The following is a 15,157-nucleotide window of genomic DNA, read 5'->3' on the forward strand; positions in this document are numbered from 1 at the left end:
GCCCAACATCGAAAGAACTTTAAAAGGCAGTACCTTACTGGCAAGGTACTTCCTGACCTCAGGGAGAAAGCATCGGTGATCCAGAAATGGGCTCCTGTTTCCAGGACCTCCTGTTGTACAGCCAAAAAACTGGCTGCTGGTATTTATCTTTTCCCTTTGAGGGTGAGGATTAGCAGCTTTATAGAGAATGGCAGTCCTGATCACAATGTATTTGCACAGTAGAGTTAGCCTATTCCTTTGTGCCTTAAATCTGGTGCTCATTTCTCTTTCTTACTAATAAATGTCCTTTGTGGCTTTTTTTTTTTTTCCCAGAATGCACTTTCCTCTGCATTAGAAACCAGTTCAGGCAGATATTCTTTCTCAGCATTTTTCTTAATGGTGTCTGGGAACTTGTCTTCAGTCTTGGATCAGCGGAAGCTACTTCTCCTGTTATTCTAACGTTTTTAAAGCCAAACTTCTTTCTAAAATTATCAAACTATCCTTTGCTGGCATTAAATTCTCCAGCTTTCTATCTTTCACCTTCCATTTACTTTGTTATATGATGACTTCAATTTTCCTCGAGTCATATCAGTCTACAGGTATGCATTTCTTAGAGCAATCCTACACCCACATAAAAGCTGCATCTTCAGATAAAAAGGTATTTTGCAAAAAGTACAAGGTTTTCACACTTGCTGGAATAGATGCAGTAACAGCTTTACAATTTTTTTTTTTTTTTTTTTACAACAGTCCTTATGCTAGATTCATTTATCTTGAAATGTCGGGCAACTGCAGCTGCAGACCTCAATTTATAGTATTTAGTATTTATCAAGCAATTCAACTTTTTCCTGTACTCTCCTGAATATTCCCCACTTCTTGGGAGCACTTTCCAGAATCACTAGTGGTACTTTGTAGGAGTCCTATGATGTTTTTCAAGGTGTACAGTATTGCACTAAACACAGTGAAAAATATGCAAGAACCCCAAGAGATCACTTTTTACTATGATACACAATTTACTAAAGATAAAATGTTCACATGGAGATGATTAGCATTTTAACTAGATACTTGCTATAATTAAGCTCACCACAATAGCAATAGGATAGCTAGGAAATCATTATTAGAGTAGTACAAGTAGTACAGCAGTTAATTTTCCAGTTACTATTTAATACCACATCTTTATGTTTGTTTACATTTCTCTCGACTGTGAATGGCACCACATATGGTCTGTAAGTGTTGAAGTTTTAATAAATTTTAACTTATAATAGATTTGTGTATATTTTATGGTAGTAAGTGATAAAATAGACTAGTGTCTACATATATGTTATACATTCATGACATACCTTTATCTTTTCAATATTTCTAAGCTATGTGGTTCATCTGAAAGTTTTTTCAAGTTATCGCAAATCTCCAAAAAAATTTCAATATATTTGCTGAAAAAAAATCCATGTATAAGTGGACCCACACAGTTCAAATTGTGTTAAGGGTCAAATGTATTTCTTTACAAGTGCTATTTCCTAAAAAGGACAAAGTAGAGGCGTTTGGGTGGCTCAGTCAGTTAAGCGTCTTTTTTTTTTTAAATATTTATTTAGAGAGATCACAAGTCGGGGAGGGGCAGAGGGGAGAGACAGAATCCCAAGCAGCCTCCACAGCATCAGCGCAGAGCCCAATGCAGGGCTTGAACTCACCAACAGTGAGATCATGACCTGGGCTGAGATCAAGAGTCAGACATTTAACCAACTGTGCCACCCAGGCACCCCAGGCATCCAGCTCTTTGATTTTGACTCAAGTCATGAGATTAAGCCCCATGTGGGTCTCCATGCTGGGTGTGGAGCCCACTTGAGATTCTCTCTTTCCCGCTCTCTAGCCCTTTTTTTTTTTTTTTTTTAAGAGGTGGGGGAGTATAAAACATGAAGCAGGAGCAGTCATTATGCTTTCTTATTTTTTCAACTATGTCCCAATTTTAGATATTTTCTATTGATTGAGAGCATTATTTTCATCCCTTCTCCAATCTCCCCTGTCTCCATGTCTATATTATATACTATTATTTTTATTTTGTCCAGGTTGATAACATTTATATCCACTTCTATAAACATAATTTGTATAGCTGTTTAAGATTAGTTCTACATTTAAATGGATTTAATCCTCATCACCAATTCTTTTGTGAAACTTCTCTGTTCCTGAATTTTTAATCCTGATTTACTCTTAATTGGCTAAGACTTACTGTGAAATGGTTTTTTTTCCAGATGAACTCCCAGGTCTTGAATTTCTTGAGTTTTTTCACATGTGAGAATACCTACCAGCTGCCTTTAACTAGAACAATTATCTTGGGCCGCTAAGTATTCCAGGCCACACTTCCTTCCCTCAGAACCTTGTAGACATTACATGAAATGTTGCTGTAGAAAACAGAAAAGCTAGACTTCTCCCCTTGAATATAATTTTTCTGCCTAAAGAATTCTTTACCCTCTATGTTTTCCTAAAACATGGTATAACATTCAATCTGCCAACTCAATTCTCTTTTCAGAAGAATTCTCTTTTGGGGGCGCCTGGGTGGCTCAGTCAGTTCAGCATCCGACTTCCGCTCGGGTCACGATCTCACAGCTTGTAAGTTCGAGCCCTGCATGGGGCTCTGTGGTGACAGCTCAGAGCCTGGAGCCTGCTTCAGATTCTGTGCCTCCCTCTCTCTCTGCCCCAACCCACTCACTTTCTGTCTCTGTCCCTCTCAAAAATAATAAACATTTTAAAAAATTTAAAAAAGAAGAATTCTCTTTGAATATATTTGCTGTTTCACTGTTGGGTCATCTTTGATGGTCTTCCCTTACCAGTGGCTTGTCTGTGTTTATGATTACCTCAAGTCTTTAATGTCTACAATTTTCAATGATGTCTATTCTGTTCCTTGCTTTTGTCTAATTTATTAGTTTCACTGATCTTCAGTTTGTTTCCTTAGTTCTGCAATATCCTTTTCCATCTCATTCTGCTGTTTTATCATCTTATCTTTAAGTATTATTTTACCAAATAATATTGTTATTAACTTGCTCCATAGCAGCACTGTCCAAAAAGAGCTTTCTAAGATAACAAAAATGTTATATGTATGCACTATCAACATAGTATCCACTAGCCATGTATGGCTATTAGGCACTTGAAACAAGCCTAGTGTAACTGAAGAACTGAATTTTCTATTTTAATTGATTTAAATGTAAATAGTCTCTTAGGACCTGTGGCTACTATACAAAACAGTACAGTTCCACAATTTAAAGAAACTGAAGAGAATTTTCTTTCTTGCATTGAGTTATGTTTTTCTTCTAGACCTGTCTTTGCATGCTAGGTTCTTTTGTTGTTTTTGCAGTAGTGTTTGTCTAGTTGTCATATCATTTCTTTTCATTTTCATCATGCTTGAATTGCTCTGTCCATGTTAGATGCTCTGATATAACATATTGACTCTTTCTCCCAGTATCTGATCAGTTCATTTTTTCCTCAGAAAAAGACGGGCTTTTCTGTAGCCAAGAAGAAGACAGAGGTGGATAGTTGGTTTCAGCTGAAAGAATATGCAATATTTGTTGGAATTCCTAGACTGTAATAGACTTTTGTCCATTATTCTATATATGATTTAGGGGCTCCTGGGTGGCTCAGTCAGTTAAACATCCAACTCTTGGTTTCAGCTCAGGTCATCATCTCCCAGTTCATGGATTTGAAGCCCCATGTCAGGCTCTGCATGGACAGCTGCAGAGCCTGCTTGGGATTCTCTGCCTCCTTCTCTCTGCGCTTCCCCTACTGTCTATCTCTCCCTCTAAAAAATGAATAAATAAGTATTAATAAAGGGGGTGCCTGGGTGGCTCAGTCGGTTAAGCATCTGACTGTTAGTTTTAGCTCAGGTCATGATCTCATAGTTCATGAGTTTGAGCCCTGCATCAGGCTCTATGCCGGCAGTGCAGAGCCTGCTTTGGATTCTTTCTCTCTCCCTCCCTGTCTGCCCCTCTCTCTCTCTCTCTCCCTCTCTCTCTCAAATAAATACTTAAAAACAATTTTTTTAACATTTATAAGGATTTATACCACCTACCTGGCAGATTTAGTAGTAGCTTATACTACTCCCACAGACCAAGAAAATTTCCTTCATAGAGAATTAGTCCTACTATTAACAAACTTCCCCTGTTTTCTCCCCTTTCCCCTCAGCAGCCATGTCCCTATTTCTCACTCAAAGGAGGAAAACTCTAAATGCCCACTCAATGTGTTCTCTCTAGTTTTGACAACATAGGTGAAAATCATCAGGGTTTGGTCAGTTACCAATATGGATTTTGGCTGTTAAGGCAAGGTAGAAGCTAAATCATGCTGTGCCCCACCCCCAGCTGAGCTACAGAATTTGTCCTTGGTGGCTAGTTTTTGAAGTGCACAGCATAAGTTATACTTCTTCCTTATTGCTGTAAGATTTTTTTAAAACTGATTTGACTGCTTTTTCTCATTCTTTGGGAAATTCCAATTGCCCATTTTAATCTGAATATACCAGGTTAAAAGTGCTTTTAGGGGTGCCTGACTGGATCAGTCAATGGAGCACACAACTCTTAGTCTCAGGGTTGTGACTTCGAGCCCCATGCTGAGTATGGAGATTACTTAAAAATAAAATATTAAACAAAAAGAGTGCTTCTAACTACTTTAAACCTAATTGAATACAGGACCAGTTTGTTTTGAGCCTAGAAATGACTATCTGTGTACACTGAATTGGAATAGGAAAATTGGAAGTACAAATACCAATTCAGACCAGTATGGTAATTCTAAAAGAGGACATGGGGCCCTGGCCCAACATAATGGCAGTAAGGATGGAAAGGGGCAAAAGCATTAAAGGACTTTATTAGACACAAGGAACGAGTGAGGACCCAGCTTAAAACTCTTCAATGGCTTCCTATTGCTTTTAGGATAAAAACCAAAATTCTTGGGGTGCCTGGGTGGATCAGTCAGTTAAGCATCTGACTCTTAAATTTGGCTCAGGTCATGATCTCATGGTTCATGAGTTCATAGGATCAAGCCCTGTCTGAGGCTCTGTGCTGACAGTGTAGAGCCTGACTGGGATTCTCTCTCTCTCAAAACAAGTAAATAAACTTAAAAAAAATCTCATTCAAAGATATAGATATAGATATATAGATCTGGTCTCTACCCACCTCCACAGCTTCATCCTATTCCACTCATCCCTTGTGTCTATTCCTTTGCTGTCTATGCTCCAGCTACACAAGCAATTTTTCAGGTCTTTAAAAGTATCAGATAGGCCTCCTCCTGCTGCAGGTCCTTGACATGCTGTTCCCTTGTCTGAAATATTCTTTCCCTTTTCTTTACTTGGTCTATTGCTACTTAGCTTTCAAATCTCATCTCAATTCTCAGTTCCTCAGGGAAGGTTTCTTTCCCTGATCCTCCAAATTAGGCCAGCCCCCTGTCATTAACACTACTTTCCTTCAGTCCATTAAACACACTATATAATTCATTCCACTTATCAAGTATGTAATTACATATTTGGCCATTATTTCATTAATGCTGCATTTGCCACTAAATTCTAAACTGTAAGAGGGCAGAGACAATTTTTGCTCACAAATATCTAATATCTGGGGAATCATTAGAATATTACTCAGCACAAAATAATAAATGTGGAAACAATGAATAAATGGGTGAATGGGTAACTGAATAAACGGTAACAACTTTTGATTCTAGATGCAACTAGGAATCTGAAAGAAAGAGGAAAAACAGGGGGTGTCAAGGCAATTCAATGGGGAAAGGATAGTCTTTTCAATAAATGACAACTGGATATTCATATACAAAAAAGTAAACTTGGGCCCTTACCTCACACCATATATAAAAAATAACTCAAATATCATCTCACACCAGTCAGAGTGGCTAAAATGAGCAAATCAGGAGACTAGAGATGCTAGAGAGAATGTGGAGAAACGGGAACCCTTTTGCACTGTTGGGAATGCAAACTGGTGCAACCACTCTGGAAAACAGTGTGGAGTTTCCTCAAAAAATTAAAAATAGATCTACCCTATGATCCAGCAATAAGCACTGCTAGGAATTTACCCAAGGGATATAGGAGTGCTGATGCACAGGAGCACTTGTACCCCAATGTTTACAGCAGCACTTTCAACAGTAGCCAAATTACGGAAAGAGCCTAAATGTCCATCAACTGATGAATGGATAAAGAAGTTGTGGTTTATATATACAATAGAATACTACTTGGCAATGAGAAAGAATGAAATATGGCCTTTTGTAGCAACGTGGATGGAACTGGAGAGTGTGATGCTAAGTGAAATAAGTCATACAGACAAAGACAGATACCATATGTTTTCACTCTTATGTGGATCCTGAGAAACTTAACAAAAGACCATGGGGGAGGGGAAGGGGAAAAAAAGAGTTACAGAGAGGGAAGGAGGAAAACCATGAGAGACTCTTAAAAAGTGAGAATAAACTGAGGGTTGATGGGGGGTGGGAGGGAGGGGACAGTGGGTAATGGGCATTGAGGAGGGCACCTGTTGGGATGAGCACTGGGTGTTGTATGGAAACCAATTTGACAATAAATTTCATATTAAAAAAAAAAAAGAACTCAAGATGAATCACCAAACTAAATGTGAAAGCACATACTATAAAATTTTTAGAAAAAAACAGGAAAAACTCTTTAAGGCTTGAAGCTAGAGAAAGATTTCTTAAATATGACACCAAAAGCACAATCCATTTAAAATTTTTCATAAACTGGATATCATCTTTTGCACTTCAAAAGACAGCATAAAGGAAATGAAGAAAAGCCAAAAACTACCAGAAATATTTGCAAAACACATCTGATAAAGAATTTGTATCTAGAATTTACAAACTCATAATTCAGTAAGACAAACAACCTAATAAAACATTAATAAAAGGGACACCTGGGTGGCTCAGTCAGTTGAGTGTCCGACTTCAGCTCAGGTCATGATCTCATGGTTCGTGGATTCAAGCCCCAAGTCAGGCTTTGTGCTGACAGCTCAGAGCCTGGAGCTTGCTTTGGATTCTCACTCTCTCTCTCTCTCACACTCTCTCTCTCTCTCTCTCTCTCTCTGTCTGTCTGTCTCTCTGCGCCTCTCCCCCGCTCACACTCTGTCTCTGTCTCTCTCTCAAAAATAAACATTAAAAAATTTTTTTAATTGATAAAAGATCTGAATAGCCATTTTATCAAAGATATCCAAATGGCATGAAAAGAGGCTCAACATTAGTCATTAGTCATATGCATCAAAACCACAATGAGATACCACTTCACATCCACCAGAAAGGCTATAATCAAAATGACATAAAATAATAAACATTGCTGAGCACGGGGGAAATTGGAACCCTCATATTGCTGGTGGGAATATAAAATGATACAATCGTTTGGAAAGAAGTTTGGTAGTTCCTCAAAATGTTAACTAGTTGCCAGATGACCCAGAACTCTGTCCCTGGATATCTACCCAAGAGAAATTAAAACACATTTCCAAACAAAAATGTGCACACAAATGTTTATACTAGCATTATTCAGAATAGCCAAAACGTGGAAACAACCCAAATGTCTATCAAGTGATAAAATGAATCAACAAAATGTGGTATAGTCAAACAATGGAGTATTGTCCAACAATTAAAAAAGAATGAAATACTGATACATACTAAAACATAAATGAACCTTGAAAACATTATGCTAAGAGAAAGAAATCAACATAAAAGACCACATATTGTATGATTCTATTTATATGACATGTCCAAAAAGGTCAAATTTAAGAAGATGCCCCTGGGTATAAGGGTAATTAGCTGGGGGATTAAATGTAATTAGCCAATAGGAATCTTCTAGGAATGACAAAAATGTTTTAAAGCTGGAGGGTGAAGTTACACAACTCACTAAACCTATTAAAAATCACTGGGTTAGGGGCACCTGGGTGGCTCCATTGGTTAAGCATGACTTCGGCTCTGGTCATGATCTCACAGTTCGTGGATTCAAACCCTACAGCAGGCTCTGTGCTGACAGCTCAGAGCCTGGAGCCTGCTTCAGATTCTGTATCTCCCTCTCTCTCTGCTCTTTCCCGGCTTGTGCCCTGTCTCTCACTCTCTAAAAAATATCTATTAAAACAATTTTTTTAAATCATTAAGTTGTACTTTGAAATATGTGAATTTTGTAATATCTAAATTATACTTTGATAAAGTTTTTTTTTAAAAATTAGAGAGTTGGGACATGAGCACAGGGCAGCAAAAGTACTAGGTTTTAGACTTGCTCAAGCTGTTAATGTGACACAGCCAAAGATCTGGGAAATTTAGAAAGTTGTTAAGGATACCAGACTATATGGGGTACCTGTGTGGCTCGGTCGGTTAAGTATCTGACTTCAGCTCAGGTCATGATCTCACGGCTTGTAGGTTCAAGCCCTGTGGTGGGCTCTGTGCTGATAGACCAGAGCCTGGAGCCTGCTTCAGATTCTGTGTCTCCCTCTCTCTCTGCCCCTCCCTCGCTCTCTCTCTCTCTCTCTCTCTCAAAAATAAACATTAAAAAAAAAAAAAGGATACCGGACTATAGAGACATAGTAATACAGATTTTGAAGTCACCAGGAAAGACATGACAAAGGGACTTTTCTACATATCTTCAACTCTGTACAGATTGATCTACCCTGAAAAGATCTTCACTTGACTATACTAATTCTCTATTTTTCCTTTTCAAAGTTCTTCTACCAATGGTATTTATCCACTGTTTTCATTTCTTCCACTACCCCATTATTTTTTATTCTCTCAAAGTCTGTGTTCCTTACCTCTTTGTTGAAGCTACTCTCTCAACTCACTAATGGTACCCCATTTTCAAAACCAATGGCCTTTTCTCTGCTTTCATTCTTTTTAACTTCTCTACAAGAAGCCCTGTCAAACTCCAATCCTTAAAACTCATCTCTTAGCTTGTACAACCTTATACTATTCTTAGTCCTCTTCCCACTTCTCTTCTATTTCATTTACCAGATACTTTTACCTCCTACCCTCATTCACACCTTATCAAAATAAGGAAGAACCTTTTCTCCCAAAACAAGAAAGAACTTGGTTTTTATTTCTCTCTTCTTCTCACAAAATCTGTTAAGAAACAGGTCTTTGTTCTACTTTCCCAATTAAAAAATAAATTCAGAGAACGTTAACTTGGCTTTTCTCAATTTTGTAACTATCAAAAGCAATCCATGCAGAATTATACATACAGTGAGTGGAATTCAGTATCTGTGACTCATAAAAAAATGAATGGGATCATCCTAAGCATATCCCTGAAAAGATACTTTTTCCCACTTGGAAACTGTATTTTAAACATAAGTAGTAAACTAAGAACTTTGTATGATTTTCTCATATATACATTTAAAGTCGTTGGGGCGCCTGGGTGGCTCAGTCGGTTAAGCGTCCGACTTCGGCTCAGGTCACGATCTCGCGGTCTGTGAGTTCGAGCCCCGCGTCGGGCTGTGGGCTGGTGGCTCAGAGCCTGGACCCTGCTTCCGATTCTGTGTCTCCCTCTCTCTCTGCCCCTCCCCCGTTCATGCTCTGTCTCTCTCTGTCTCAAAAATAAATAAAAAAACGTTAAAAAAAAAAAATTAAAGTCGTAACAGAGTTTCCTGGCAGTTAATTTATGTCCCGGTAACTAGTGATATTCAAACTAAAAATTTTAAAGTTCTAGAAAGCCAACTAAAATTTCCCCAGATCTCTAATGTCTGGAATCACAAAGCACAAAACTATAAATCTCAAGTAACATCTACAAACACATGGCTCTAAGCTATTCTCCTGTAGACTATTTGTTTCAGTCAAACTTTATTGTCTTCAAAAAATTAATAATAACTTACCAAATCCCAAAGTCCAACTTGCCCAGATTTGGCCCCAGCTGCCACCAAAGTTCTAATTTCTGATGGGTGGAGAGCCACAGAGAGTATTGGGCCTTTGGTAACTTTATGAACAGTATCTTCATTAATGACCATGCCATTTAAATTGGCTTTATAGCTGAGAAAACAATTAAATTTTAGAAGTAAAGCCAATCAATAGTGAAAATAACTAAAACATAACTCAAAAAAAAAGAAAAGAAAAAAGACACAGTAAATAAATAGTTAACCTCCTAGTAACCAAGGAAGTCAAATTAAAAAATGGGATACTATTCTTCACTTATAAAAGGTAGCAGGCTACAGTCAAACATATACATTCGTTAATAGTGCTAGTGGCAGAGTAAATTCATATAAAATTTTCAGAAGAAAAAAAAAAGATTTCAGAAAACAATTCAGCAATGTATGTCCATAATATTTGACTCAGTAATCTCACTTCTGGAATCTATCCTAAAGAACTAACACACTATCACATTTAAACACAAGCACATGTATAACTAAATACACAACTAAACACACAAAACTAAAGTGAAAATAATTCCAGGGGCACCTGGGTGGCTCAGTCGGTTAAGCATCCAATTCTTGATTTCGGCTCAGGTCATGATCTCACTATTTATGAGACTGAGCCCTACATCAGTCTCTGCACTGACAGTGCAGAGCCTGCTTGGGATTGTCTCTCTCCGTCTATCTCTATATTTATTAAATAAATTTTAAATAAAAAGAAAAAAAAAGAATTCTAAATATCAGGAGAGGAAGAAGAGGTTAAGTAAATGCCACCTACTAAATAATATGCAATTAATCAATAAATTTAAAGACTTTAATAAATGTAACTATGTTAAAGAAAAAGCAGAATATAAACGTGTATATACATTAGAACATAATAAACTAAAAATGTATGTGTATTCATTCATTTATTAAACAATGAGTGAATACATATTAAGTGCCAGGCACCATTTTGGTTACTGAAACAAAATCCCTGCACTCATGAAGCTTATATCATAATGGTATTACATATGGCAATACCTAAAAGGAAACATACAAAAACAACAGTTGTTAGGTGGAAATATTATGGGTATTTTTTCCACCTCATTTTCAAAACCTCCTGTAATGGTATATAGTCTAACTTAAAGATTTCAGAAAATATAAAACAAAGACAAGGCATTTCAACTCACTTTTTAATGCTAGATAACTCCTTCTCAGTATTCTTAATACTTGTCTGCAACAATGAAAGGGACCAAAGTACTAAGTTAATATATATACTGAAATTTCCTTAACAGATAATTCTCAAAGCTATAAGCCCTCCCAAGTGATACCTTGCTCACTTCTGCCCAAGTCTGTAGGAATCCTTTAAACAGGTCGTTGTCATCATCTCGATTTTCAGGAGTCATTTCTAAAGGCCCAGGAGGTAACAAAGGCTGTTTTAAAAAATAAGAAAATCAAGAATAAAATGAGAAATAAAAAGGTCGATTGACTCTTGCTCTGCCCTGGAATGTTTTTCACTACTTTACTTTTGATACCAACAACATAGGTGACACATCAACAGTATCCAAAAATAATGTTCAATGAATGATTGCCAGGTATCCTGTAAGCTAATAATATATATTATCCCATTTAATACTCACAATAATCTAGTGAATGAGATACCACATTTTAAAGAAATTATAATGAAACTTAGAGAAGCTACCTTGTCCAAAGTTACACTCCCAAAAGAGGAGTTGACAGGAATTGGTTCAGAACAGTTCAATTTGTTACTCAGTTATTATTCTATGCCAGTGGGTTTTTTTAAGTTTATTTATTTATTTTTGAAAGAGAGAGAGAGAGAACGTGCACACTCAAGCGTGCCCATGAGCGGGGAGGTCCAGAGAGAGAGAGAGAGAGAGAGAGAATCCCAAGCAGGCACTGCGCTGTCAGTGCAGAGCCCAATTCAGGGCTCAATCCTACAAACCATGAGATCATGACCTGAACTGAAACCAAGAGTTGGACCCTCAACCAACAGAGCCACCCAGGCACCCTGCCAGTGTTTTTTTATTTTTTTATTTTTATTTATTTATTTTTTTTAATTTTTTTTTTTTAACATTTATTTATTTTTGAGACAGAGAGAGAGCATGAACAGGGGAGGGTCAGAGAAAGAGGGAGACACAGAATCTGGAACAGGCTCCAGGCTCTGAGCTGTCAGCACAGAGCCCGACGCGGGGCTCGAACCCACGGACCGTGAGATCATGACCTGAGCCGAAGTCGGATGCTTAACCAACTGAGCCACCCAGGCGCCCCTGCCAGTGTTTTTTTAAATCCTAGGTTGTAACCCATGGATGGTGAAATCATTTCAATATGTTAAAACAAACAATGTTTTCATGAATGACAAAAGAATAGAGTCAAAAATACAAAATATACATCACATGCAGCAAGTTTAAGTATCATTTCACAAAAGTTCTGCTTTAGCTGTGTGGAATGAGTTCAATGTAAATACATTTATCATGAGTGAAACTTCAGGAAAATTGGAAAGCTACTCTTCCCAAGTACCTTAATTTGCAATTAGCTCCCAAAGCACCAATTAGTGCTATCTTCCAATTTAGAATTAAGCACTTAGATATAAAGTATTAAAAACCATAGGTGTTCTTGAATAAAAAACATAATTATAATCTGATTTAGACAATAAACTTCGTAAATAAAATTCTTTCTACTCACTAAAAGTACAAAGTTATACCACAGCAAAGGGCTATCACTATTATAACATATTATTTATTATTAATAACATTAATACTACCATTTATTGATTACTTACTAAGCCCTTAACAGAACGGAAGAAACTTTACAGATACTATTTCACTTAACCCCCTCAACACCCCTTTGAAGTTTCTATACTATTACCACTTTAAATATGGGGAAATGGGCTCAGAAAGGTTAAGTAATTTATCCACAATTCCACTGCAGGTACGCTTGCAGAAATATAGAATCCAAACTAGTTTTTATGACTTTGAAATCTTAATCATTAAACTATAAACAGCAGTAGTAAATTAATGAAGTACGGGGGTGGCTGGTTGGTTAAGTGTCTGACTCTTGATTTAGGCTCAGGTCATGATCTCACGGTTCATGAGATCCAGCCCCACATCAGGCTCTGCACAGACAGCTCTGACAGTGAAAGTCGGCTTGGGATTCTCTCTCTCTGCCTCCCTCCCACTCACACTCTCTCTCTCCCTCTCAAAATAAACAAACATTTTTTAAATTAAGTAAAAATTGAACATAAGTTAATGACTTTTTAATCTAGTTTCAAACACTTCAAATTTTTCACTATTTTATTGAGTAACATTGTTTTTGCACTTTCTTACATTTTCATCTGCTATTAATGTCGGCTGGGTTGGAGTTGCTGGTAATGACACTCCTGAAGGATCTACTTTTAGTAATCTCATTGACCTTCTACATCCAGTCCCATTTTCTCTCTTCTTAGGCATTTTTCTAAGGGGAGTGGGGAAAAAACTCAAGTTATAAAACAGTTATATGTACTTACTAATATTAAGGAGGTAACTTTTAGGAATGTATGTCACAGATACACTCACACATTACAAGGATGTATGCACATGACTACAATGACTTCAACTGGGCACTTATGACTTTTCATGCTTTTAAATAAAATCATAGATGTTCATCATGAGGAGGTGAGAGGTGTTAAAATAAATTATAACATACATCTCTAACAAAATAATATGCAACCATAAGAAAATTAAAATAGATCTTTGCATGATGATATGACATGAACTGTTAAGACGTAAGAAACAAAAACAAGGTCCACTACATGTTGAATATGCTTCAACATATTTGTTTTTTTAGAAAAAGGTTATGTACACACATACATTTTTACATGCTAAGATTATCTATGGAAGAATATACATGAAACTATTAATAGTGGTTTCTTCTAGGGAGAAGGCCTGAAGAACTAAGGTCTAAAATGGAAAAGAGATTTAAATGTTTCATTGCATTTCCGTCCAAACAGTTTACTTTTTAAAATCATATAAATACCCTTTTTTATGCACTATTTTTTCATTTTAAAAAAGTAGTTCAGAACTTCCAGTTTCAATTTCCACATATAAGGAGCTTGAAAGTCATCATTCTGTCTTTTCAAGTAAAAATCTGAACAGATTGAAAAATCAACAACTCTTCTAGGTTCCTTACAAGGCAAGGACACAGTGCAAACTGCTGACCTCAATACTGGAGAGACAGAGAAATACAAGGAGTCATGGCTTACTGGAATAGAAAGTCAAGAACAGAAACCACAATGGGAACCAGTACAAAGGTAGGAAAACCTGAACTGTAATTGCCCAATTGATGGGGGCTCAGTGTGGACAAAAACCTGCACATGAGTCTTTATAGAAGCTTTATTCAGAACAGTCAAAACTGGGAAGCAGCCAAGATGTTCTCCACTAATTGAACAAATAAACTACAACACATCCAGATAATGGAATATTATTCAGCACAAAAAAAGAAATGAACTATCAAGCCATGAAAAGACATGGAGGAAAACTAATTGCATAATACTAAGAGAAAGAAGTCAATCTGAAAAGCTACATACTGTATGATCCCAAATACACCACATTCTGTTAAAGGCAAAACTACAGAACAAAAAGATTCGTAACTGCCACATTTGAGGGTGGTAAGGTGATGAATAAAGAGAACACAAGTAGTAAAAATACTCTATATATTGGGGCACCTGTGTGACTCAGTCAGTTAAGCATCCGACTTTGGCTCAGGTCATGATCTTGCAGTTCATGAGTTTGAACTTGCATATCTTGCATATCATGATCTTGCTTGGGATTCTCTCTCTCTGCCCCTTCCCCACTTGCATGACTCTCTCCTCTCAGAATGAATGGATAAACTTTAAAAGATATGTATGTGTGTGTGTGTGTGTGTGTGTGTGTGTGTGTGTATTATAAAGATGGATATGTCGTTATGCATTTGTACAATCCCATACAATGTCCAAAACCATGAGTGAATTGTAAGACAAACAATGGACTTTAGGTAATTATAATGTATCAGTGTAGATTCATCCTTGGTAACAAATGTACCACTCCGCTGAATGATGTTGATAATGGGAGAGTTTATGCACGTGTGGGAGCAGAAGAATATATGGGAAATCTTTGTACCTTTCTCTCAATTTTACTGTGAAGCAATTCTTTAAAAATTCAGTCTTAAAAAATACCTTCAAGGGAGACCACCCCCACTATTTTGAGAGATTTACATCCAGGAGCTTGACTAGGTCTTCAGTAAATATGAGAAAAATCTCCTCATGCTTCCCAGAAGGGGAAGGGAAAAAGAACTACTCTGAAATACTCCTGCCCTTAGGA

General features: G+C 37.0%; 1 protein-coding gene across 6 annotated transcripts in view; it reads right to left on the reverse strand.

The window, feature by feature from the left end:
• The window catches only part of WDR76 (WD repeat domain 76), a 62,987-nt gene that overhangs the window by 23,165 nt on the left and 24,665 nt on the right, over positions 1–15,157 (reverse strand). For all 6 annotated transcript variants that reach the window (XM_058737915.1, XM_058737914.1, XM_058737913.1 and 3 more), the window contains 4 exons: positions 13,148–13,274; positions 11,135–11,236; positions 10,994–11,037; positions 9,792–9,945 (listed from right to left, as the gene is read on the reverse strand). In XM_058737915.1, coding sequence (XP_058593898.1) covers positions 9,792–9,945; positions 10,994–11,037; positions 11,135–11,236; positions 13,148–13,274 — 427 coding nt within the window. The remainder of the gene's footprint in view (positions 1–9,791; positions 9,946–10,993; positions 11,038–11,134; positions 11,237–13,147; positions 13,275–15,157) is intronic.

Source organism: Neofelis nebulosa, chromosome 7, assembly GCF_028018385.1.
Source record: "Neofelis nebulosa isolate mNeoNeb1 chromosome 7, mNeoNeb1.pri, whole genome shotgun sequence".
Lineage (NCBI taxonomy): Eukaryota > Metazoa > Chordata > Mammalia > Carnivora > Felidae > Neofelis > Neofelis nebulosa.